This window comes from Delphinapterus leucas, chromosome 5 (genome assembly GCF_059928025.1).
Source record: "Delphinapterus leucas isolate spDelLeu-1000000601 "Yukka" chromosome 5, BTC_Dleu_Yukka2, whole genome shotgun sequence".
NCBI lineage: Eukaryota > Metazoa > Chordata > Mammalia > Artiodactyla > Monodontidae > Delphinapterus > Delphinapterus leucas.
In genome coordinates, this window is record NC_143133.1 from 52604734 (window position 1) to 52628775 (window position 24042).

At 35.7% G+C, this 24042-nt stretch overlaps 1 protein-coding gene and 1 pseudogene across 5 annotated transcripts in view; both read left to right on the top strand.

Annotated features, from left to right (window-relative positions):
• Positions 1-24042, top strand: part of LOC111170864 (recombining binding protein suppressor of hairless) — a 236837-nt gene that overhangs the window by 197080 nt on the left and 15715 nt on the right. For all 5 annotated transcript variants that reach the window (XM_022566471.2, XM_022566457.2, XM_022566463.2 and 2 more), the window contains 3 exons: positions 11583-11678; positions 18596-18761; positions 22998-23172. In XM_022566471.2, coding sequence (XP_022422179.1) covers positions 11583-11678; positions 18596-18761; positions 22998-23172 — 437 coding nt within the window. The remainder of the gene's footprint in view (positions 1-11582; positions 11679-18595; positions 18762-22997; positions 23173-24042) is intronic.
• LOC111171582 (large ribosomal subunit protein uL6 pseudogene) lies at positions 545-11572 on the top strand (annotated as a pseudogene).

Consider the following 24042-nt stretch of genomic DNA (forward strand, 5'->3'; position numbering starts at 1 on the left):
AGAACCTAGGGGCAGGACAGGAATAAAGACACAGATGTAGAGAATGGACTTGAGGACATGGGGAGGGGGAAGGGTAAGCTGGGACGAAGTGAGAGAGTGACATTGACATATATACACTACCAAATGTAAAATAAATAGTGGGAAGCAGATGCATAGTACAGGGAGATCAGCTCGGTGCTTTGTGTCCACCTAGAGGGGTGGGGTAGGGAGGGTGGGAGGGAGACGCAAGAGAGAGGAGATATGGGGATATATGTATATGTATAGCTGATTCACTTTGTTATAAAGCAGAAACTAACACACCATTGTAAAACAATTATATTCCAATAAAGATGTTTTAAAAAAAAAGAAGCTAAGACCAGGAGTGTATAAAATTTTTGTTAAAGGGTAAAATGGTAGGTATTTTTGTGACCCAAACAGCCTCTGTTGTAACTACTTAACTCTGTTGTAGCACAAAAGCAGCCTCAGACAATGTGTAAACCAATGGACATTTCTGTATACTGGAGTATAACTTTATTTCTAAAATAGGCGGTGGATTGCATTCGACATGCAGGCTGTAATTGTAGATCCCTGAGCTAGAGGAGAGGTTGAACAACTTAAATAGAGGACCTGGAAGATAAAAAAGGGAAGATCAAAAGCAAATTCTAGAGATGAAAACTGAAGTATTTAAATGAAAAAATACACTTGGTGGGATTAATCACAGATATACACTGTTGAAGAAGAGATTAGCAAACTTGAAGGCATACCAATAGAAACTATCCAAAATGAAGCACCCAGAGAAAATATCTGGAAAAAAAAAGATCATTAATGGGCTGTGGTTTATTTTCAAATACACCAATATACATGTAATTGGAGTCATTTAAGGGGAAGGTATGACTAAAAGAATATATGAAGACATAATGGCTGAAAATTTTCTAAATTTGGTGAAAACTATAAAACCACAGTTCCAAGAAACTCAGTGAATCCCAAGTGCAAAAACTATCATTTTTTTTAAACCACATCATCATCAAATTGCTTGAAGTCAGTGATAAAGAGAAAATGTTAAATGCAACAGAGAAAAAAAGATAAATTATATACAGAGGAAAAAAAGATATAGATAAGGATGACAGAGGTTTCTCATCTGAAACCTTGTTAGGGAGAAGACAGTGGAACAACAGCTTTAAAGTACTCAAGGGGGAAAAATCTGGCAACCTAGAATTCTATACCTAGCAAAGGCAAAATAAAGACATTTTTAGACATAAGAAACTGAAAAGGAATTAATCATAAACAGGCCTGAGCTACAAAAAATGTTAAAGAAATCCTTCAGGCAGAAGGATAATCATATCAAATAGAAATCTGTTTCTGTGTAAATTACTAGCATCAAGAATGAGAAAGGTAATATCACTTTAGATTCTACAGATATTTAAAGGATAACAAGCAAATATTAGAAATAACTTTCTGCCGATAAATTCAACAACTTTTGAAGAGATAACACAAATTCCTTGAAACAGGCAAGCTACCAAAGCTTACTCAGGAAGAAACAGATAGATAACCTGAATAACCCTATATCTCAAGAAATTGAACTTGTAATTCTAAATCTTCCACATAGAAAGTTCCAGGCTTAGATGATTTTGCTATTGAATTCTACCAGACATTTAAGAAATACATCATGCCAGTTCTATACATACTCTTCCAGAAAACTGGAAAGCAGGACATTTCCCAGTTCATTCGATTAGGACAGTGATGCCCTGTTACTAAAAGCAGACAAAGACATTAAAATAAAATAAAATTGTGGACTTATATTCCTTATGAGCACAGATATAAAATGTTTTAACAGTTTTTCAAAATGAATCCAACAGTATTTCTTTTGATCTATTTCTTTTTTAAATTTTATTTTTATTTTTGGCTGCATTGGGTCTTCATTGCTGTGCGCAGGATTTCCCTAATTTCGGCGAGCGGGGGCCACTCTTCGTTGTGGTGCATGGACTTCTCATTGTGGTGGCTTCTCTTGTTTTGGAGCAGGGGCTCTAGGCGTGTGGGCTTCAGTAGTCGTGGCTCACGGTCTCTAGAGCACAGGTTCAGTAGTTGTGGCGCATGGGCTTAATTGCTCCATGGCATGTGGGACCTTCCTGGACCAGGGCTCGAACCCGTGTCCCCTGCATTGGCAGGTGGATTCTTAACCACTGCACCAGCAGGGAAGTCCTCCAACAATATATTAAAAGGATGATACATCGTGATCTAATGAGATTTATCTCAGAAATGGAAATCAATCAATGTCATTTTAATACATTAACAACAAAAAAGGAAAATCATTTGGTCATCTCAGGGATTTAGAAAAAGCTTTTGACATTTCATTCTTCATCATAATTTTCATCAATCTAGGAATAGAAGGGAATTTCCTCATTATGATAAAGGTTACCTATAAACAAACTACATTTAACACCATACTTGTGAAAGACTGAATGTTTTCCCTCAAGATCAGGAGCAATGCAGGGGTGTCCACTTTTAACCACTTCCATTTAACATTGTACTTGAGGTTCTAATTAGTATGGGTAAGGCCAGAAAAAGAAAGGCATCTAAATTGGAAAGAAGTAAAACTGACTTTATTTGTAGACATCAGTATTATCTCTATGGAATCTTCCAAAAAAAAAAAGTTATTAGAACTAATAGGTGAGTTTAACAGGGTGGTAGGCTACACAGTCAACATATAAAGCATACAAAAATGAATTGCGTTTTTTATACTAGTAATGAACAGTGGGAAATTGAAATTTAAAAAACAGTAGCATCAAAAAATATGTGATTCTTAGGGGAAAATATCTGACACACGATGTGCAAAAACTATGTACTGAAAACTACAAAACATTGCTGAAAAGTCCTAAATAAATGTTCTTTGAGCAGAAGACTCAATAGTGTCAGTTCTTCCCAAATTCATCTATGGATTCAACATAATCCCAATCAAAATCCCAATGGGCTTTTTTTTATAGCAGTTGACAAGCTGTTTTTGAAATTTATGATGCAAATGCACATGTCTTAGACTAGCCAGAACAACCTTGAAAAAGGGCAGTAAGAACTTAACACTACCTGATTTCAAAGCTTGTTAGATAGCTACAGTAATCAAGGATGGTATTGGTTTAAAGATAGCAAGTAGATCATTGCGACAGAATAGTGGCCAGAAATTGTTCTTGAGATAAGTTTTTCAGTCAAGGTACAAAGGCAGTTTAGTCAGCTAAAAGGGTTTTTAACAAAAGGATTCTGGAACAGTTGGATAACCATATGCACCCACCACTTACATAACATAAAATAACTATGATTCATACCTGGAACCATATACAAAAATTAGATCAAAATAGACCTAAATGTAAAATGTCAAATTATACAGCTTTTAGACAAAAACAAGCAAGACACACAAATTTTCTAGAGGCACCCTGTGGAGGGACTTCAGTCACATCAATGTAGAACTCAGTCTCCTTGGAAAGAAAAAGAAGACATTCTGGCTTCACAAATGGTGGGGAAATAGAAGGGAACTGGCGACTGTTTGCACTGTCTGTAGTTGTATACAGAACATGATCAAGGGTCTTACACTGGACTTCTGTTATGAGGTCTGTATATGCTCAGTTCCCCATCAATGTTGATATTCAGGAGAATGGTTCTCTTGTTGAAATCCAAAATTTTGGGGGTGAAAAATACATCCTCAGGGTTTGGATGAGGCCAGGCGTTGCTTGTTCAGTATCAGGTCCAGAAAGATGAGTTGATTCTTGAAGGAAACGACATTGAACTTGTGTAAAATTTAGCTGCTTTGATTCAGCAAGCCCCAACAGTTAAAAACAAGGATGTCAGAAAATTTTTGGATGGTATCTATGTTTCTGAAAAAAGAAACAGTTCAGCAGGCTGATGAATAATATTTGAGTGGTCTGGCTACAGAAACAGCAAGATGCCAGATGATTCTTCGGACTCATTTGTGATATTTTAAAGATGCAATAAAAGCTCTTTTGATTTGGGGGGAAAAAGTCACAAATTTTTTTGTTTTCTGTTGCATGTAAAAGTTATGTTTACGCTATAATGTAATAGCATTATGTCTAATGCAATAGCATTATGTCTGGGGGAAAAAAGTACTTACCTTAATTAAAAAATAGTGCTGTTGGGAAAATGGTGCTGAAAGACTTGCTTGATGCAGGGTTGCCACAGACCTCCAATTTGTTAAAAAAAAAAAAGACAATATCTGTGAAGTGCAATAAAGTGAAGCGCAATAAAATGGTACTTAAGAAGTTAAAACTCCCCTACCATATGGCCTAGCCATTTCATTCTTACATATTCAGTTACGAAGAATGGAAATGTATTAATACAAAGACCTGAATACAGATGTTTGTGGAAGTGTTAGTTATAATAGCCATATAGGTATAACTCAAATACCCACCAACACGTGAATGGACCAACAAATCGTGGTATATTCTCCAATGGCTTTCTATTTAGCAATGAAAAGGAATGAACTATTGATACATGCAACAACATAGAGGAATCTTAGGATAATTATGTCCAATTTTCTAAAGAAGTCGGGAGAAAGTACAATTTTATATAAAATTGTAGAAAATGCAAACTAATCTATAATAACAGTAGATCAGTGGTTTCTTGGGGTTGGGGAGAGACAGAAACTTGGGAATGATGACTGTCTTTCTGGATTGTGCTGATGGTGTATACATATGCCAAAACCTAGCAAATTGTACACTTGAAAATAAATGCATTTTTCTGTATTTCAATTTAAACCTCAGTAAAGCTGTAAAAAATTTTAGTAGCATTTTACCCTTTAAAAATACCTTAGAAGAAATGAGTGTGTCTTCTAGGGGAGAATTTAGGTAAGCTTTATTTGTTTAAATCTCTTAAAGAGGGCAAACTTAGATTTTTTACTCTTTATTATCAAAGCTAGTATAAAGCAATTTAGTAAAACAGTTTGAATAAAACAGAAAATTGGAATGTAAAATCAATTCCCAATTCTGTGATAAAAATTTAACCTTAATTTCAAAAGTCAGGACATTTTCCCTTCTGACAGTATAGCAAGTTTAGGTCCCATCTGGCTCTTTTTCACCATATTTCCTCATTTCTCCTTTAAAGAGTTTTCCGTTTTAGGAAAATTTTAGGGTCTTGTATTTGATCAAAAATAATTTAGGGCTTCCCTGGTGGCGCAGTGGTTAAGAATCCGCCTGCCAGGGCAGGGGACACGGGTTCGAGCCCTGGTCCGAGAAGATCCCACATGCCACGAAACAGCTAAGCCCGTGCGCCACAACTGCTGAGCCTGTGCCCCAGAGCCTGCGAGCCACAACTCCTGAAGCCTGGGCGCCCAGAGCCTGTGCTCTGCGACGGGAGAGGCCACCACGATGAGAGAGGCCCGCACACCACAGTGGAGAGTGGCCCCCACTGTCCACAACTAGACAAAGCCCGTGCACAGCAACAAAGACCCAACACAGCCATAAATGAATGAATAAATAAGGAATTTTATATCACTTTTCATTGGGGTGTATGGAGGTTGGACACTTCAATTCAGAGAGGGTTTCTTTCCCTTAAAAAAAATCTCTTAAACCTACCCTATTCTATCCTAACACCCATCTTCCAACTTAAACAACAGTGAAAAAGTGTGTTGTTATTTAGAGGATGATCTTTTAGATAGTGTTCTAAAAGCACAGTTTTTCTGACACAGTTAAACAAATTTTTTTTTAATAAATTTATTTATGTTTGGCTGTTTGGGGTCTTTGTTGCTGTGTGTGGGCTTTCTGTAGTTGCGGCGAGCGGGAGTTACTCTTTGTTGCGGTGCGTGGGCTTCTCATTGCGGTGGCTTCTCTTTGTTGTGGAGCATGGGCTCTAGGTGCATGGGCTTCAGGAGTTGTGGCTCGCAGGCTCAGTAGCTGTGGCACACGGGCTTAATTGCCCTGCAGCATGTGGGATCTTCCTGGACCAGGGATCAAACCTGTGTCCCATGCATTGGCAGGCGGATTCTTCACCACTGCACCACCAGGGAAATTCCAGTTTTGCAACTTTTCTTTTAAAATTATTTTATTTTTTATTGCTTATGAAGGGGTCAGCAAATGTTTTCTGTAAAGAGCCAAGTAGTACATATTTTAGGCTTTGAGGTCTGCATACTATCTCTGTTGCATAGACTTCTGTTCTTTTTTACAGCCCTTTAAAAATGTAAAAGGCATTCTTAGCTCCTAGAGAGTACAAAAACAGGCTGCTAGTGTGGTTTGCTGACCTGTGGCCTACTACTCAAAGTATACACTGCAGCTCTCTAAAATGTTTGCAGGTACAGAGGTGTGTGTATGGAATTACTTTGGGCACACTTGATACAACAAAACTAGGTTTCTTTACCAGAAGACAGTTCACATTGGAACCTTTATTATTTGGATTTTACAAGTGATAAAATTCCAATTTGAGTAGTACAGGGACTGATCCTATCTGTAAGGATGGCTGTCTGGACTTTCCAAGTTTGTGGGCCACTTCATTCCTTGAGTAGTTGGGACTGGCTATGTTTAGCTCCCAGCTCAAATGCTTTCCCCCCAGCCCCCAACATGTGCACGCACATGTACATCTGGTTTAAATCACTTATGTGCCCCTTGGCCTAATCATGGCGGCGTATATGAATGTGGTGAGGAAGTAAGGGTTCTGTTTTCAGAAAAACGGGTTAACACTGTTAAGGACGTTCTTTTTTGTGAATTTTGTTTGCGATATTAAAAAAAAAAAAAAGACGTTTATAAAGGAAAAAAGAGCCAGAAGTTTGACGAAGATGGTGATAGTTTAAACATGTCAAACTAGAATGGCATTTGCCATGCTTTCATGTGAGTAAAAATGCTGGTAAAATTTTCTGATTTTCTAAACATTTAAGCTAATGTGTTTTAAGTGAGTAAACTCTTTCAAAAATAGTTGCTCCATGGTGTTCTTCAAATAATTGTTAATTGGCTTTCATTCAGAATGAATATTTTATAAGGAATTATTAAATGAAATAACAAAGAATACATAAGCTTCAAAACTTGTTAGATAGTAACTTACAACAAATTATGAGTTTTAGCTTTGTTGTTACTGTTTTTTAACAATTCAGTAATACAAAGTAGTAATTCTACTGGTAACGTTTTTACAGCACCTATATTATGTCTTCAAATGACAAAATTTCCCTCATTCTTTCTTAAAAAGACATTGAGTGATTTTCTCAACTTATTGTTGGAACAGTTTTGGTTTTCTTTAATCCACTGGTTTTCAACCCAGGTGACCTCCCCCTTTACCCCTCTGACGTTTGGCAATATCTGGAGACATTTTTGGTTGTCACAACTGTAGGAAAGGTGCTACTGGTTTCTAATGGGTAGAAGTTAGAGATGTTGCTAAACACCTTCCAATGCACAGCACAGCTCCCTCACAACAAAGAATTGTTTAGCCCAGGATGTCAACACTGCTGAAATTGAAACCCTATTCAATTAACCAAACCCTAGACTAAATGAAGAGCACATGGGCTGTCATTCCATGGTCTTTACTTTTTAATTGTGTTTCTTTTGAGTATATTGCCTGTATCTTTTTTAACGGCTCCTTAAGGTGCACAACAAAACTGTCAACCTTTAACTGCCAGATAACATAATTTTAATGTTTGATATTCTATTAACAAAGGAAAATTTTTTCTTGTTGAAAGAAGCTATTCGGCAAATTACTACTACAGGGCAACTATTATTAATGGTTACTTAAGGTTCTAGTTGCTTTTTTCGAGAATTTGTATTATAAATATGAAGGGAAAAGACAAGGAAAACTAGAGCTGTCATCTTGCATTCATCATAAATACCTTGAGATCTGTAATCTTTTGTCGTAATCATTATTGTGAACAGTTCAGCTAGCACAATAACCAGTGCCTGGGATGTAATAGGTTCTCAATAAATCTTTAATGGGAAGATGTATAAAAGTGCAGCTTACCTATTATGCTTGCAAAAACTTGTGCCTTGCAAGGCAGGTGAGACACCTGACGATTTACCTCCAGGTCATTTTCAAGTTTGCCCTTAAACTTCAGTGTAAGTCTTCCGACCTCTATCTCCCCCTCCCTCCTGCTATTGTTCTCAGAAAATAATAATAATAGGTAGAGTTTACTGACACTGGATATTTGTCAGTTTGTGGGGGTACTTAATTTAAAATATTTTTCACAATATGAGCTATTACTGTCTTTTTTTTTTTTAAAAAAATGCAGGTGAGAAAACTCAGGCTTAGTAATTGACAGGCGTCAAGATTCAGACCTCTCCCTGTTTGTTTCATACCCAAACTGCTCATAATACCAGTGCAAAAGTATCTGATAGTATTAATTTTGTCCTCCAAAGCCAGACTGCCTAAACTTGAATCCTGGGACTTCAGTATCATCTTGGGAAAGTTGCTTAACCCCTCCTCCATTTCTAAAATGTACCTAATAGTGTGTCTTAAAGGCTTTGCATACTCTTTGGGAAGACAAGGAAAGAAGACATGAAATATGACCAACATATCAAGTAATTGCTAAATGATAAAATAGAGACTGTAAATGCAAATAGAATTCAGCGTGGGGAAATATATTTAAAATGGTTTCTTAAAAATTTTTTTTTCAAGTATATAGCAACTTTTCACTTTTTATGCCAGTGACTGGGCTTCTGTGCCAGTTTTGTCAAGATACTGACCTTCTTCTGGCTTACCTTTTGTTTTCTTATCTACCTTGAATGCTATGGTCAGTTACGTGACTTAGTAACACCTCAAATCCCTTATTAATCGTTATCCTCTCCACACTGCACCTCTTGTCCAGTACCCAGCAGGTTTGAGAATGTGCTGTCTCTATTCCCTTGGAATGTTAGTGGGACTTGACACTATCATTTATGGATTTCAACATTAGCCAGTCCTTCAATACCGATTTTCAATCATTGTACATAGTCAGCTTCTTTCTCCATTCCCTAGAGGGTATTTCCAGATAGTACCTATGGCTCTTTTCTTACTTGTTAGGCATCACAATGGCCTCTCATTTTACAAATAACTTGTGAGGCTTTAACTGGTGGCTGTTAGACTTCTTGCTAAAATTAAAGTGACCTTCACCTCTCCAGCATCTTACCTTTTGATTGTTCCCCTCTTTTGAGGTTGTCTCCTTCCATAGCATCTAATAGACAGTTTCAGTTCTACCCCTACCGGTTCTTCATTTCCTTTTATACATCTTCTTCTTGACTCTCCTATCACTGTGTTTTCTTTCTGGGAGACTTCATTGACTACCATGGCTTTATTTATGAACTGTGTATACCAATGAACCGTACTTTTCCAGCCCAGATTCCTCTCTGGAACTACAGATGGTTGTTTCCAACAACCTATTAAATACTTCCAGCTTGGAGTTCTGGGGCACTTCAGAGTTGACATTTGTCCAGTAGAACCTATTAACACTTGCTTCTCCTGAAACAAAAGACTTAAAACCTGTCTTCTCCTGTACTGTCTTCTATTACCTCTTTCTTGGTGTGACAGCCTTTTTTCAAGTTTGTCTTTTCTCTATGCTTTCTAAAACCCCTTCTCTATTTCACCACTAGAATTAACTATAAAGGAAAATTAACTGTATGTTTAAAAGAAACCTCAAGATCTTGCATTGCCTTTTGTGTAGATTGAAAATCCACTTTCCACAGCATGGTGTTTTTCTATAATGGAGTGGAGATAAAATTAAATGATGATCTTTTCCTAACTCTCAAAGAGATGGATTTTTTTATTTTAAGTTTTTTCTAGGTGTCTTAAAATTTTTATTACCTGCTACCACTTTTATCACCATCTTATCATAGGGTGATATTTGAATTAGCTTAAACTTTTATACTTAGTATTTAAGTTTACAAATGTCAGATTTTCAAGGGATTTGATAGGCTTTTCACAATTTGACTGTACCCAACTTCTCAATTTTATTCACTGCCATGGCTCACTTTAGAATTTTAGAGAATTTGTTTCAGTTTCCTGACTACCATTTATTAATTGCAAGACATTCAGCATGGTATTAACAATACTTACCTTTTGGATTATGAGGATTAAGTGAAATAATGCATTTATTCAGGGCCTGGCACATAGTAAACACTCAAGAAATCTTAGCTACTATTTTTTTTTGTGGCTGGTTTACTCCTCAGCCTGAATCTCTTGCTGTACCCAAATTTGCAGGGTCATTCCTACTCGTCCATACTTCTCTCCCTGGCCCTGGAATGCCTACTCTTTCTTCCTTCCACTTACTGTGACTATTCCTTTTCCTTCAGAAGTTAGCTCTTCTAAGAAAATTTTCCTAGGAGTGGTCCTTTATCACCCCTCCCCTCCTTTACATAGACACTCCCTATTGGAGCTCTTTGGTCATACCTCTATTTGGAACATGAATCTCATTACAATTTGTTTTCCAAACATTTTTTGCTGTCTTTACTGGACTTTGAGCTTTGTTACAGTGGTAAGGAATAATGTGCAATCTGTTGGATTCCAGTGTTACCATTCCTGCCTTGAGCCAAAAGGTTTTCAGTCACTAAACATAAACGCTGTCATCTCATTTAATCCCCACAACCACTCTATGTTATGTCAGCATTATTGTTATTATCAGATACAGAAAGTCAAGCTAGATAAGGTTAAGAAATTTGCCCCAGGCCACTTAGTTTCAAAGTGCCAGAAGTCTAGAATTCCCCACGTTTAATAACTTACTACTATTCTGTAGCTATCCCCTATACATTTGTCTTTTACTTATAAATAAAAATAGCATTCACTTTATTAAAAGTTTCTTGATGATTGCCTTTGAAGCACTTTTGCTTTATTTTGTAATGTGTTAAACATCTCAAGAACTGGGATTCTACTGATTCAGAAATGTAAAGTTTGATCTATGTAGACCTTGTGTTCTCCATACTCTATTATATTGCTTAGCAAAATAATTGGGTGAATAAATATTTTTAAGACATTGAATTTTTTATACACTTGCATAATAAATAGATAGTTGGAGTATTTTGTGCTTGAAATAATTAACATTGTATTTTTTCCAAAATTTAATTGTTTTTCACTAATTTGCATTAGCTTTTATTAACTTTATGTGTTTAGTAACATCCTTGAGAGTAATTATGTATCTGTATATAAATGGTAGCCCTTTCTTAGTCCTTTTGTAGGGTTGTTACTTTAAGAACATGTAATAATAAATTTGTATGACCTAAGGATTTCTTATGGCTTTGTATTCAGTAAAAAATACTCATTCTAATAGCTGGAGGAGAGGGGCTAGTGGTGGTAGTGAATCAGATTATTAAATACAAAAGTATTGCATGCATTAATTTTATAAAGGGTTTAAAGCCTAATTAGCAGTGTACATAGTGATTCTAGTTATTCTCTAAGTTGTAATTGTGGTTTAATTGAGTTGTATCATAAATTCCAAGAGCGAGGGACAGCTTCTTTCAAAGAACAAAGAATAGAGTTGAAGATGAGCAGTATATATTTCCCCATTGTATAATATTCTTTAAATTTAGTTCATGGGTTTGTTTTGCTTTATTGTTTTCATTTTTGGAGTTGCTTGTTTGAAACATATTCTTAAGTATTCTCATTATAGAGCATAGTAATACTCTAAATCTTACCCCTGTAATGGTGATATTTATATTTTATTTTAGGGAAGCTATGCGAAATTATTTAAAAGAGCGAGGGGATCAAACAGTACTTATTCTTCATGCAAAAGTTGCACAGAAGTCATATGGAAATGAAAAAAGGTAAGATTATTGTTTTTCTGGTAGATAATTAATGGCTAATAATGGCTATCATGAATTTGCAAGTGATGTATTAATATACAAGTAAGAGGATGGTTTCTATTGGGTTAATTTGCAAGTACAAAATGAAAAATGGGGGATTTGTCTCTATTGAAGAGGGAGAAACAAAGTAAATTGTGGCTTATTTAGTAAAGATCCTCTGGTTAAATCCGTGATTTCACAAAATGAAATAATCCATAGTTTTTATTTGGGGCTGCATGGTGTTCTCTAAGTATTTCTGTGATACATTAGCTCATTCAAAAAGTAGCTTTCCTTTCGGTGGAAAATGTAGTTTTATAAAGAAATGTGACCCCAAAAGTACCATTTTAAAAAGAAAAAGGCTTAAACAGACCCCCAAATTGAATTATGCAGTGATTGTGAAGAAAAGTACTCCCAGCCCTCTCCACCCTGACCCTGTGCCTATTCAGGTTAAAAAACCCAGCAAAGCTGAGCTGGTACTCATACCACATGAATGTGGCACTACAGAAATGACCTATAAATCAGATTAGCCAAAATTAAATTATAATAGGGATTTTAATATTTAGTGTTTGTCTTAGTATTTTTAAAATTTCAGCATTTTTGGTATATAATTGTGGATTTTTGTTATTTGTTTTTTCACTTGGTTCCTGGAATTTTCTTGTTAATAGTTTCTCAAGCCTTTGTCTTTCAGACAGCATTTTTGTGTTAAGCATTTTGTAGACAAAGGCTGCTTATGGGGGAAGATGAAAGATTTTTTTGGATTGGCTAGAAAGGCACCAAAACTGAATTGGGAGAAGGAATGAAAACTCAGGTTTGGGTGTTGGATTGAAAGGAATGAGTGGAATCTTAGAATTTGTGAGATAAAGGAGATCTTAGCATATGCATAAGAGAAGGGAAAGGTAGTATATTAATTTATAGGCTGGAAGAATTTTAAATAGTCTCTTTCTCAAAGTCCTCTAAATCTGAGCTGAAAAAAAGGTGAAACTGTTTAGTTGATAATGTTATCCTCAAAGAGGATGAACAGCTGAAAACAGCATTTAGGACTCATACTGCCAAGTGTTCTTTTTTAGTTATTCAAGTTTACTAAATTTCTGATTACTTTACTAATGGAACTTAAATCATCTGATTTAGAGTTAAATATGTGAAGAAGTTGGTACCTGCAGTTTGGGACGAAGAAACCAAATCGAGATAGTGACCCCTTTTTGCATGAAGTTGGTACTGGAAATTCAGGTGTTCTGTCTGCTCTTCCCCCCCTCCCCCCCGCCAATAATGAAATCACGTGTATATAGGAGATTGTCTCCTTCCCCCCAACCAAGCAAAACAGCATAAGTCAATACCCTCATTACTTGAGATGGATCTAAAGGGTCAGCCTTGTATTTCATAGTGAATCTGAAGAAGGAACAGCTTCCCTTTATCCAGTCACGAGCTAGACATTGTTCTGGAAATGCCTTACAAATGTCTTTAAATTTTAACCCTCAGAATAATCTTGTAAAGTAGGCATGCTTTAATCCCCATTCTGTGAGTGAGGAGACTAAAGATCAGAGACTTTAAATATGCCCAGATTCACTTTAGTTCGGAGTTGATAAAAACCAGGATTAAAACTCCTGGGTCTGTAATTCCAAATTTCATATTTTTTTCATTTCCCTAATTTTCATAGCCTTGCATTTTATGTTTGAGTGTTAATTATCTACAGCAAGGCTTGAAGATGGAAAAGGTACCTGAAGAACCTAAAGATGTCTAAAAAACACAAACTTTGTAAACTTCACTTTGTCTGGGGTTCTCTTTTTACCATTAGCAGAGTGAGATTGGGCTGGATCTAATGAAGATAGGAAAACATATGTTCATTGTATAAGCTGCCAACCTGGGCAGTGTTGCTCAGTTCAATACAATTGGATTCATTTATTAACTCATTTATTCTTTATTTCTCACAACCTGTAAGGTTCCAGGTACTGTGCAAAAGCATCTTGGATGGGAATTTTAAAAGTCACTAAGTCATTTAATACTTCGGTGGATAACTGAGGCCCAGTGCAGATAACAGAAGGGGAAGAGCTACTCAAAAGATTAGTCCAGATAAGGTTCCTGTTTGTTAGTCACTGTTAAAAATACAAAGATATAGTGGTTTATCAAGTTAAAATAGGTGATTTAATGGTTAACTGTTATTATGGTTGCCCTTATTTTCAATTTCTTTCTATTATTTGGGGTATAGCCTGATGGGTCTAAAACCCCAGTCAGAGGAAAGCTCAAAGAATCTAAGCTTCTGACTCCAAAGAATGAAAAAAAAAAAAAAAAAAAAGATGAAAAAGCCAGAGTAACTACTTTCTATGTTTATTGTATTATTAAAATTTCCAGAAGAGACATACACTAGTTTCACAGTAAAGGTAAAAACCTATTAAAATTACTTGATTTTAAAAAGGTATTAGTCGTCAGGGGCTGCTAACACAGGTCAGCCTCCTGGACAACTGGCAGGGCTTCTTACTGGAAGAATTCTTGTCCCTTGCTCCTTAGTGGAGTGCAGCGGAAAGAGGAAGATCTGCTTTCTTTCTTGCATTAGGCATGAGGTAACCTGGGGACATGACCACAGTCATCTTGGCTTACAAAATAACTGCAGTGAATGATGCTAGAAATATTTGGGTAGGAAGTTTTATCCTAAAATCTTAAATCATTCTCAGGATTCACTTTTGTGCCTAATGATGAGTATTTATTTGCATAACATATTTGGTATCCCACTTAGTATGTTAGTGGCTAGTTTTACTTTTTAATCGAAGAAGGTCTTTTCAAATTGAAAAATAAACTTAAAGAAAAAATTATTTTGTCTAGAGGCAAATTTCTATTAAAGATATGGAAATGCCAGTAGACATATTAACATTTCTTCAACTTTGTGTTAGGGGAAGTATGAATAATCATCAAAGGGTAATGATTCTGCCAAAATAAAAAAATGTAAATGATGTGTTTGGATTTTGTCTAATCTTATATATTGGGCTAAGGTTTCTTTGAATCTGTAAGGTATTTTCCAGACCTCATCTCAGGATATGAGGAAAAACTTGTTGAATCACTCTCTGAAAATAAAGACTGACTGTTGAACTAGGAAATGAATGAAATCATAAATGTGTGCATATCGCCACCAAGTGGCAAATAAAAGCACTGTTTGTCATAGTTGCTTAGATTAGAAAATAAAGGCACATTGTTTCATAAAGTGTCCTTTTATAGCAGCTCTTAAACTCCAAAGGCTAGCCACTTGGTCAGACTTTTCACTGAATGTTTGGTACATATTGACCAGCTGTCCAAATTCAAAGAATCATCGATTCACATACACCTTATAAAGGTGTATGTTAATTTTTCTTTTGTTAATTAGGTGGCATTTTTTCCTTACCCTCCTCCCTTTAATTTCCTTTCATTTGTCTGTAAATTTTTTTGTATTGATGCTTATCTTCTATTTGATTATTATATTACTACTGAAGTTTCTGGAAATGAAGATTTGATTCATTAGCTGATTTTTAGGGAGTGACAATATTGGGATGTTTAAAATATGATTTCATCATCACATGGTAGAAATAATCTTAATGTTTATATTGGATTTGCAATTTTCTTGCATCACAGCTTTCTTGAATAGTTGTAGAGTTGATATAAAAATAAGGCTAGTTCAGAGGCAGTTGAAGAATCTTCATTTTTCTTACATTTATTACAAGATTGGAAAGCACTTTCAATATAGAACCTAGGTCAGTGTTTTGAGTGGTAAAGAATTTCTTGTCAACCTGTCTGATTTTTATGCCCTGTTGGTTTCATGCCATTTTATCACAGTACTCTTGAGAAAACCAGCACTACATTTGGTACACTATAGTAAAACAAAGCTTTTCGAATTTTATAGCTGATATACCAACTTACTAAGGAGGCTTAACATCTGTCAATAAAATACTAATAGTAGACAAGCTTCCAAAATTGATGCCTTCTCAACTTCCTGATAGTGTGCCAGCTAGATATTTGAATCTGTGCCATGGTAAGTATTGGGTGGTTCCCAGCATTAGAGGCCAGAAAGATCCGTGGTGCAGACTTGAACTGAGCCAACTCCTGAACTAGCCCAGCTAATCCAGGCATCCCTCCAAACTTGGAGTGACCTGGAACTGAGCCCACTGCCTCGGCTGTGACCTCTATGTCCATGGTGACAGAGAGTATACAGGAACAAAGGCTGCTCTGATTCTTTTCTGTTGGTTTAGATACATATGAGAAGACCCCAGAAGATTTTCATCCTAACTCAGCCTGACCCCTTCAACCTGCTAGGTCTACTTCCCCATTACTCCGGCTTCATCTCCTGTTGTTCTCGTCTCTGCTCCAGCCACGCTGGTCTGTTGTTTCTCCGCCGTCCATTATAGTCCTTTCTACTTTGGAGCCATTGCACTTGCTATTTATTCCTTCTTCTGAAATGCTCTTACCCAAGAAACCCATGGCTTTAGGTCATGATTTAAAGTCATCTTCTTAAATAGGCTTTCTCTGGCCACCCAGGTCTTCTACATTTTTAAGTACCCCTTCCCTGCTTTATTATTTTCCCTCAGTACTTACCATCAGCTAACAGAGTATATATGTTATTTTAGTCATCTAGCTTTTTAAAATTGTCTTTCTTATTAGACTCTGAGTTCCATTAGGACAAGAATTTTTATTTGTTTGTTTTAACTACTAATATATTCCCAGTATCTAGTATAGATTAGGGGTGTAATAAATTTTTGTGAATTAATGAAAATTAAATAAACCCAGCTCACTTCCTATAAATTGTATGTAGATTGCCTCTAAAGTAGTCTTTGGTAGAGTTGAGCAAAAAGTAGGTGCCATATATTTTGATTCAATTCAGTCAGTATTGTAGTAGGTGCTGAGGGGGAAGCAAACAAGTAGACACTACTCTACTACATTTATTTAATTTATTTTTTAATTAATTTTTATTGGAGTATAGTTGCTTTACAGTGTTGTTAGTTTCTACTGTACAGGAAAATGAATCAGTTATATGTATACATATATCTACTCTTTCTTAGATTTCCTTCCCATTTAGGTAACCACAGGTCACTGAGTAGAGTTCCCTGTGCTACACAGTAGATTCTCATTAGTATACATAGTAGTATATATATGTTGACCCCAGCCTCCCAATTTACTACCTTTACGGTGGCCTGAAAGCTAAATCCAGCATGATGGTATCTGTGTGTATGTATGTACACACACATGCCTGTGTACAGTTCTTTAGTTTTTTATTTTTTTAAGTCTGTACATTATTGGCCTAAAAAGTGTTAAAAGGCATAAATTATTTGCCAAATTTTAAAATTAGGAATTTCACGTAAAACTTGATTTCAGGCAACTATTGGGAAGTTGGAGGATGTGGCCAGCACTAGGCCTCCACGCCCATAGTTCAGCCCTGTGAGTGGGTGGGTGAGTGTATACTCACATGCTTGCTGATCCCGATTGTTTCCTTGTCATCAGAGCCACACAGCATTGGCTGATACTCTTTGCAGTTAAGCTCTTTTTTTTTTTCTTTCAGTGGGCTTAAAAGATTAAGAAAGAAATTTCTATGCTTATAGCTATACAAAAAGTGGGAATTACCATGAGGGCTGTGTGTTTCAAGAAAGAAGGGAGGGAACCTACTTCTTTGGGTAATTAAGGGATATTTCTGCTTATTTATTGTACAGCTGGCCCACCCATTTATATTGCTTACCTGGCTGCTATTTGAATTTACTTGGCTACTATTTGAGTAGGTATTTGAGTTTTCAGGCCCCTTGACGAGACATGACATAAATGTTTTTTAAACTTTATTTTATTTATTTATTTTTTAAATTTTTAGCTGCATTGGTTCTTCGTTGCTGCGCACGGGCGGCTTTCCCTAGTTGCGGTGAGCGGGGGCTACTCTTCATTGCGGTGCGAGGGCTTCTCATTGCAGATGGTTTCTCTTTGTTGTGGAGCACGGGCTTCGCACAGGCTTAATTGCTCCGTGGCATGTGGGATCTTCCTGGACCAGGGATCAAACCCGTGTCCCCTGCATTGGCAGGTGGATTCTTAACCACTGCGCCACTAGGGAAGTCCCGACATAAATGTTTTAAAGTATGTGTAAGTCATTGTGTGATTGAGCAAAGGAATTACACCCTACATAAGGACTGGATTGATGGTCTGAACTATGTAAAATGTGGGGCCTGCCTGAGCTAGGATTTGAAGTAGATATTTTGTAATTACTAAGAGAAGATTATAAGGAAATTATTCTAGGTGGGAAGAATTTGTGAGGGTGGGTTTTTGGCAACTAGCGAAACAAATCTCTTGGTTGTCTGTGAGTTGAAAGGATACAGTATAGTTTTCTTTCAGTCATCCACATACAGCAGGTGTTCAGGATGTAAGATATATAGTAATCCAATGATTCATTTTGCTTTTAATTCTTTTACTTAGTTGTATTAGTATTTCGAAATTTTCTACTTTGGGCATTGCTCTGTTTTCCAGGTTAATTACCAAATGAAGTTAAGAGTAATATCCATACCAAGAATGTCATTAATTAATGATACATCATTTTGAGTAGACGTTAATCAGTAACTGCAGATTCTGTGATGGTATACCATGTTTTGTATACGTTAGAGTACTTTGGATTTGTTGAACTGCAGTAGTTCAAAACTCTGAGCTATGTGAAAAGAGATGTTCCCTGCTCTAAAAAATATCTAGGCTAAGTGAATGCGTAACATCAATATAGATGAACCTTACCTGAACAAATGGAAGTGGAAGTCTTGATTTCTGTGCTGTGGATATGACTATTTGCATTACAAAAGACTTCACCAAAATGTGGAGCTAACTTTGTGCAGTTCAGCATGATTTTGTATTCATGTGTTTAAGAAAAGGAAATGCTTTCTTGAATGTAATTGCATTGTGTTTTTTCCCCCTCATTGTTTCAGGTTCTTTTGCCCTCCTCCTTGTGTATATCTTATGGGCAGTGGATGGAAGAAAAAAAAAGAACAAATGGAACGCGATGGTTGTTCTGAACAAGAGTCTCAACCATGTGCATTTATTGGAATAGGAAATAGTGACCAAGAAATGCAGCAGCTGAACTTGGAAGGAAAGGTAAAGAGAACCATGGTACCAGAATGCAATTTTCTTACTTGTTTTTGTAGTGGTGATTTTTTTTTTCCTTTTATGGCTATTGGTAGCACTCTTTTGAATATATAAATCAGAACCAGAAATAAACTTCTCAAGTAGCTGTGGTTTAGTCATGATTCATGGAGCTTGAGCTGTTGACATCTAAAGGTGGCACACAGCAAGCTTCCTCAGCTTGCTAGCAGTTTTAGCAGGCTGTGAATCAGATTTCTGTTGGGGGCCAGTATAGGAGGCTAATTGCTCATCCATCTGACAGGGGCATGATAGTCAAACAACAATGAAAATACATAGTTCAATAATGTTTTATTCTACTCATTTAATCTTAGTCTTATACTAGAAACAAAGTATTATGGGTTATAAACATCATAAATGTTTTACCTAGCTTCAGTGTAGAACAGAAATATGCTGTGTAGACAAGAACAGCCATGATTACCTTTACTCAAACTTTTAGGTATTTTCTTTGATTACTTTACTAGGGAATAAAATTTATGAGTTAGTTTTACTAATTGTATTTTATCGATTTAGAAAGCAGTTATTTCAGTCTGTACCTTTAGTTTTCAAAAGTAGTTCTTCAGTGACTTAGCATTAGTTATTACTTTGTTTTCTCTTGATATTAAAATTTGAAAAATGGTTATTTCTGATTTCAGTGACTACATGAATGTCTTTTAAAGTACTGCATAAATAGCTGTTTTCTCATTCAGTAAGTCTTTGTTGAATGTCTTAGTGTTTGCTGTATTGTAGCTGACACTAAGAATGGGAGTTTGCAGGGCAAGGTTGAGGGTGGTGAGCTAGCGGATTTGTACTCTCATTCAATTTTAGTCATTTTACAGATAATGAGCACTGAGAATAAGGAGCCTTCAACCTCCTTCAAATTTGAGTATGTTTATGTCATTTGTATCTCTATATTTTTATCATTAAGGCTTGTCAACTATGTATTTTAAATTAGGTTTGGGATAAAACTTACTACAGTAAAGGTTGTTTCATCTTAAAATAGAGCAGTGTAAAATATTTCTGAATTATGACCCTTGAGCCAAGGTAAAAGATATATTTAAGTAGTGGGTTGAACAAATAGGCCTTAGTCCTGTCTCATCTATTTTTCTGTTATATAGAAAGTCTTAGTGATATGTCTCTAAGCTGTACATCTAGACATTTGGAACTGTGAATGGTAATTAGATCAGATAGGTAGTAAGAAGCCAGGGATTCTAGCTACCATTGTATATAATTGTGTTAATTGAACTTCATTGCTTGCTTTAACACTTCCAGCTTCCAGCAATTTTAAGGGAGGAAATAACAAACAAACAGCACCGCCACTTGCTTTTCTCAGCATAATGGCTTAGTACATCTTTCTTCAACTTCTGCCATTATATCCTTTCCCCAAGCCCTAGAAATTTGCAGAAGAGAATACCTGAGAGCTTGAGCATTAAATAGTGCTTAAAACACCTACTTACAGGGTAGTACAGTGTCTGTATGCCAGAATTATGTGTTAATATTTAGTTATAATGAGAAATGCTATTAGAGAAGTCTATAGAGAATAAGACTGGTTGAGAGTCAGCAGAAGTCATTCCAGGCAGAAAGAACAGCATAATCATATGCTTGGACCATCAAGGTACAGGAACAAGGTAAGTTTGGGTCCAGGTAGGCAAAGATGGACCAAGCAGTGGATAGATGCTGAGCTTCAGAAAGAGGCACTTTGGTCCTATCTCACTTAACCTCCATTCATTTAAGGTAATGTTATTTTCTTTCAACAGCCTGTTCATTGAATGGTACAATTAGTCATTATTGAAAAAGGAGGGATTTTATTTTGCATTTTTGGGTATTTGTCCTTATTTTAATCTTCATTACAACAAAGTTCTAATATATGCAGCCCTTATTTTATGGTCATGACATTTAACTATATGTTGGCAATATTTTGGATCTGATGTTTTTAATTTGTTAACTACTCATTTCCTCAGTTTTTGTCTTACATAGTCGGAGCTAGGTAAGCTATGCAACATGAATTACTTCCCTAATTAGCACACTTGTATTTTTATTTTAAAGAATTACATCCCCTACACCTATGTTGCTAGTATTGTTTTGTTTATATAATTCAAATTCTACAATTCAGATATTTCTATAAACTTTTGTAGCATTATATTTGGTATTTCTTTTTTATTTCAGGGCAGATTTTTTTTCTTGCCTGAAGATCTTGTCTTCAGAAAGATGTTTTTTAAGTTAAACTCTTCATTGTTTATAGACAGATTTATTATATGCCATTTTCTGTTTTAGAATTTTATTAGCTAATTTAGCCTTTTGGTATGATGAAGCAAATGTAACTTCAGTTTTTATTTACTTAGCGTCTTAAAGCCGTAATACTCTTTCTGAATCAGTGACTTGTCCTTTTTTTTTCCTTGTGAAATTTGAGTAGTTTGTGGTCAGTAGCTTTATAGCTTTTAAAAAATAATAAATTGTATCTGAGATAGCTTTATTAGAATTTTTTTGTGGATTCAAACTACTCACTTTTGTAATTAGGGGTATATTTCCTTTCCTTCCAAGGAGATATATGTATGTTTGCTTTTTCCAAACAAAATAAAGCCCTTTGAGTGTCTGTGTTATGACCCAATTTTCTCTGCCCTTTTTTCCTTTCCTGTTTGCCAGTCTACCTTATCATTTATGCTAGATTTCAGTATTTTCTCTTTTCTGATATAGATCATATCCCCTAATGTTAACACTCAAATTAAGTGATCTCATCATTTTTAAGTTTTGCCATTAGAATTTAATTGCTTTCATTTAGATACACATTTTATTTTTGTTACATGGGAGTACTCTCCTTTAGTGTATCAATACCTATCTTCCTAGACTTTGTCTTACGTTGTAGAATAATTCCATAGTTCAGGCTTTATTTGACTTTCAGAGCTTTTTAAAGTATGGCAGGGCCATGGTTCAGCACCCCTGAACACTTAGAGATCCTGGAGTGAAAGGAGCTGAGTGAGTGCAAAGGCTGTTGTTTTAATTTTTCTTATTACTATTATGAGCTTTATCTTAACTTTGCCTTGTGCAGAACAAAGCCTCTCAAAACTTTTATCACCCTTTTGAATTTATAAAAACTTAATTGAGTAAAATATTTAAGACGGCACCTAAGTTTTCTTATATAACTTTGCTGTTGAGAAATGCAATAAAGTATGGCATGATTTTTGTTCTGGTACTAAAATTGGCTGTGAGTAATATTTTAAAGATTAAACACCTAGAGCCCATTAGTTATTTTCTAAATGAGTGGCATTTGCACTACTTTTTAAAAGGAACACACAGCAGAGGTAGTCAAGAAACTTGTTTAGCCTAATTTTAAAGTAGAGCAATGATTTTAAAATATATATATATATATTTCAGATTTTTAAATACTTAAGCTGTACTTGAGCATTATTTACCCAATCTGGAAAAATAGATCAATAATTTAGCCTCTTCCCTCATTCACAGGGATCAAGGGAATAGGAAAGATTTTAGAATTGTCATATGTAATTGAAATAGTAGCATTTCAAAGTATCTTTATAGCAAGTTATAGCAAGTGCTATAACTCTTTAATACTATCCTTTCAGTTACCAGAATTTAATTTCTGGTAAACTGACATAGTACTTTGCTGCGTTTGTTTTCTCTAGTACCTTTAAATTCAGTTCTTTTGGTGATGCAATAGGAATTATCCCATTGGGCAAAGTGTTAGCTATTTCAAAAAATAATGTTTTCCTCAGACTCATGGGTGGTTACTCTAGTGTTCGACTATATAAGAAAAAACGTTGTATGCACTATTTTGAGAAGGATCAGTGCTAAAATCTTTTACATAATTTAATTGAGTTCTGATGGCCTTCTTTATATCTTATTTGCAGAAAGACAGTCATGGAATTTTTTAACTGTAAAATTTTATTTTAAAAAATTACTGCTATAACATTGGTAATTCTGTGAAATAGATGTAGAGCTGTATAAAACAAGAAAAGACTATTTTTTAAAAGCCTTTTTGAGAGGGGAAAACAACACAGTGTTAGTATTTCGTAGACTTGATAAGGAAGACTTTGTACTTTGTTTTCAGAGATCAGTACTTTTCACAGTTGGTTTTATCAGCGCTTCTGTGGAGTTACTGCCTTTAAGTCTGATCAAACTTAGACGTGGCCATACTGAGTTGTAGGTACATAGCTGACAGGGTTTTGGTGCTATTAAAACTTGCCTTTTCTTTCACAGAACTATTGCACGGCCAAAACATTGTATATATCTGATTCAGACAAGAGAAAGCACTTCATGCTCTCTGTAAAGATGTTCTATGGCAATAGTGATGACATTGGTGTGTTCCTCAGCAAGCGGATAAAAGTCATCTCCAAACCTTCCAAAAAGAAGCAGTCATTGAAAAATGCTGACTGTATGTATACTTGTTTTCTTTTTTGTCCTCAACTCCCAACATGAACTAATAAGACAAATTCAGCTATTTTTTAAATTAAAAATTGCTTTTCAGTAGCCAGTTCCTTTTTTTCAAATATTTTTGTGGTCTTTACTTTATCTGAAAAAGTCATATTCAGTTATTACTGCTGCTTTATTGTCTTTTTTTTAAATTAAAAATGGGCAGTACCTGGGGTAGGGAAGTGGTTTTTAAACAGAATTGGTTCATCACTGCCACCCAGAGTCATTTGGAGAAATGGGAGTTTCCTTTTGCTGTCACAGTGACTGGAGGGAGTAATGTTAGCATTAGGGTGTCTAAATGTCCTGCAGTGCCCAAGAAGGTTCCCATTCCATAAAGAATTGATTCACTTAGAATATCAAAAGCACCCCTTTGAGAAACACTGTTATATCAAGTGGGCTTTGGAAGGCTGTCCTGAGAACCTGAACAAAAATTTTAATGTAGTTGCACTGGCAGAGACTGCTGCCTCATCAGCACATTTTTAGACTGTAGCAGATAAATGCTGTTTGAATTTTACAAAACTTCAACCTCTGTGCCCAGTTTTCTTTATTTTAACTTTTTATTATGAAAACTTTCAAACTTACATAAAAGGGAGAAAGTAGTATCAGGTGACCACCTGGCCTCAACAGGTTTTACCAATTCTGTTTTATCATCTCTATCACCACCACCCCTTCCTTCCTCCTCCAACTGCTGGAATTTTTTAATGTACATCTCAGACATCCTATCCTTTCAACCATTTCTGCAGTAGTGACTCTCTAACAGATAATTTTCTTTTAAACATCATTATACCCAACAACAGTTGATGGTAGTTCGTTAATGCCATCTAATGGCTAG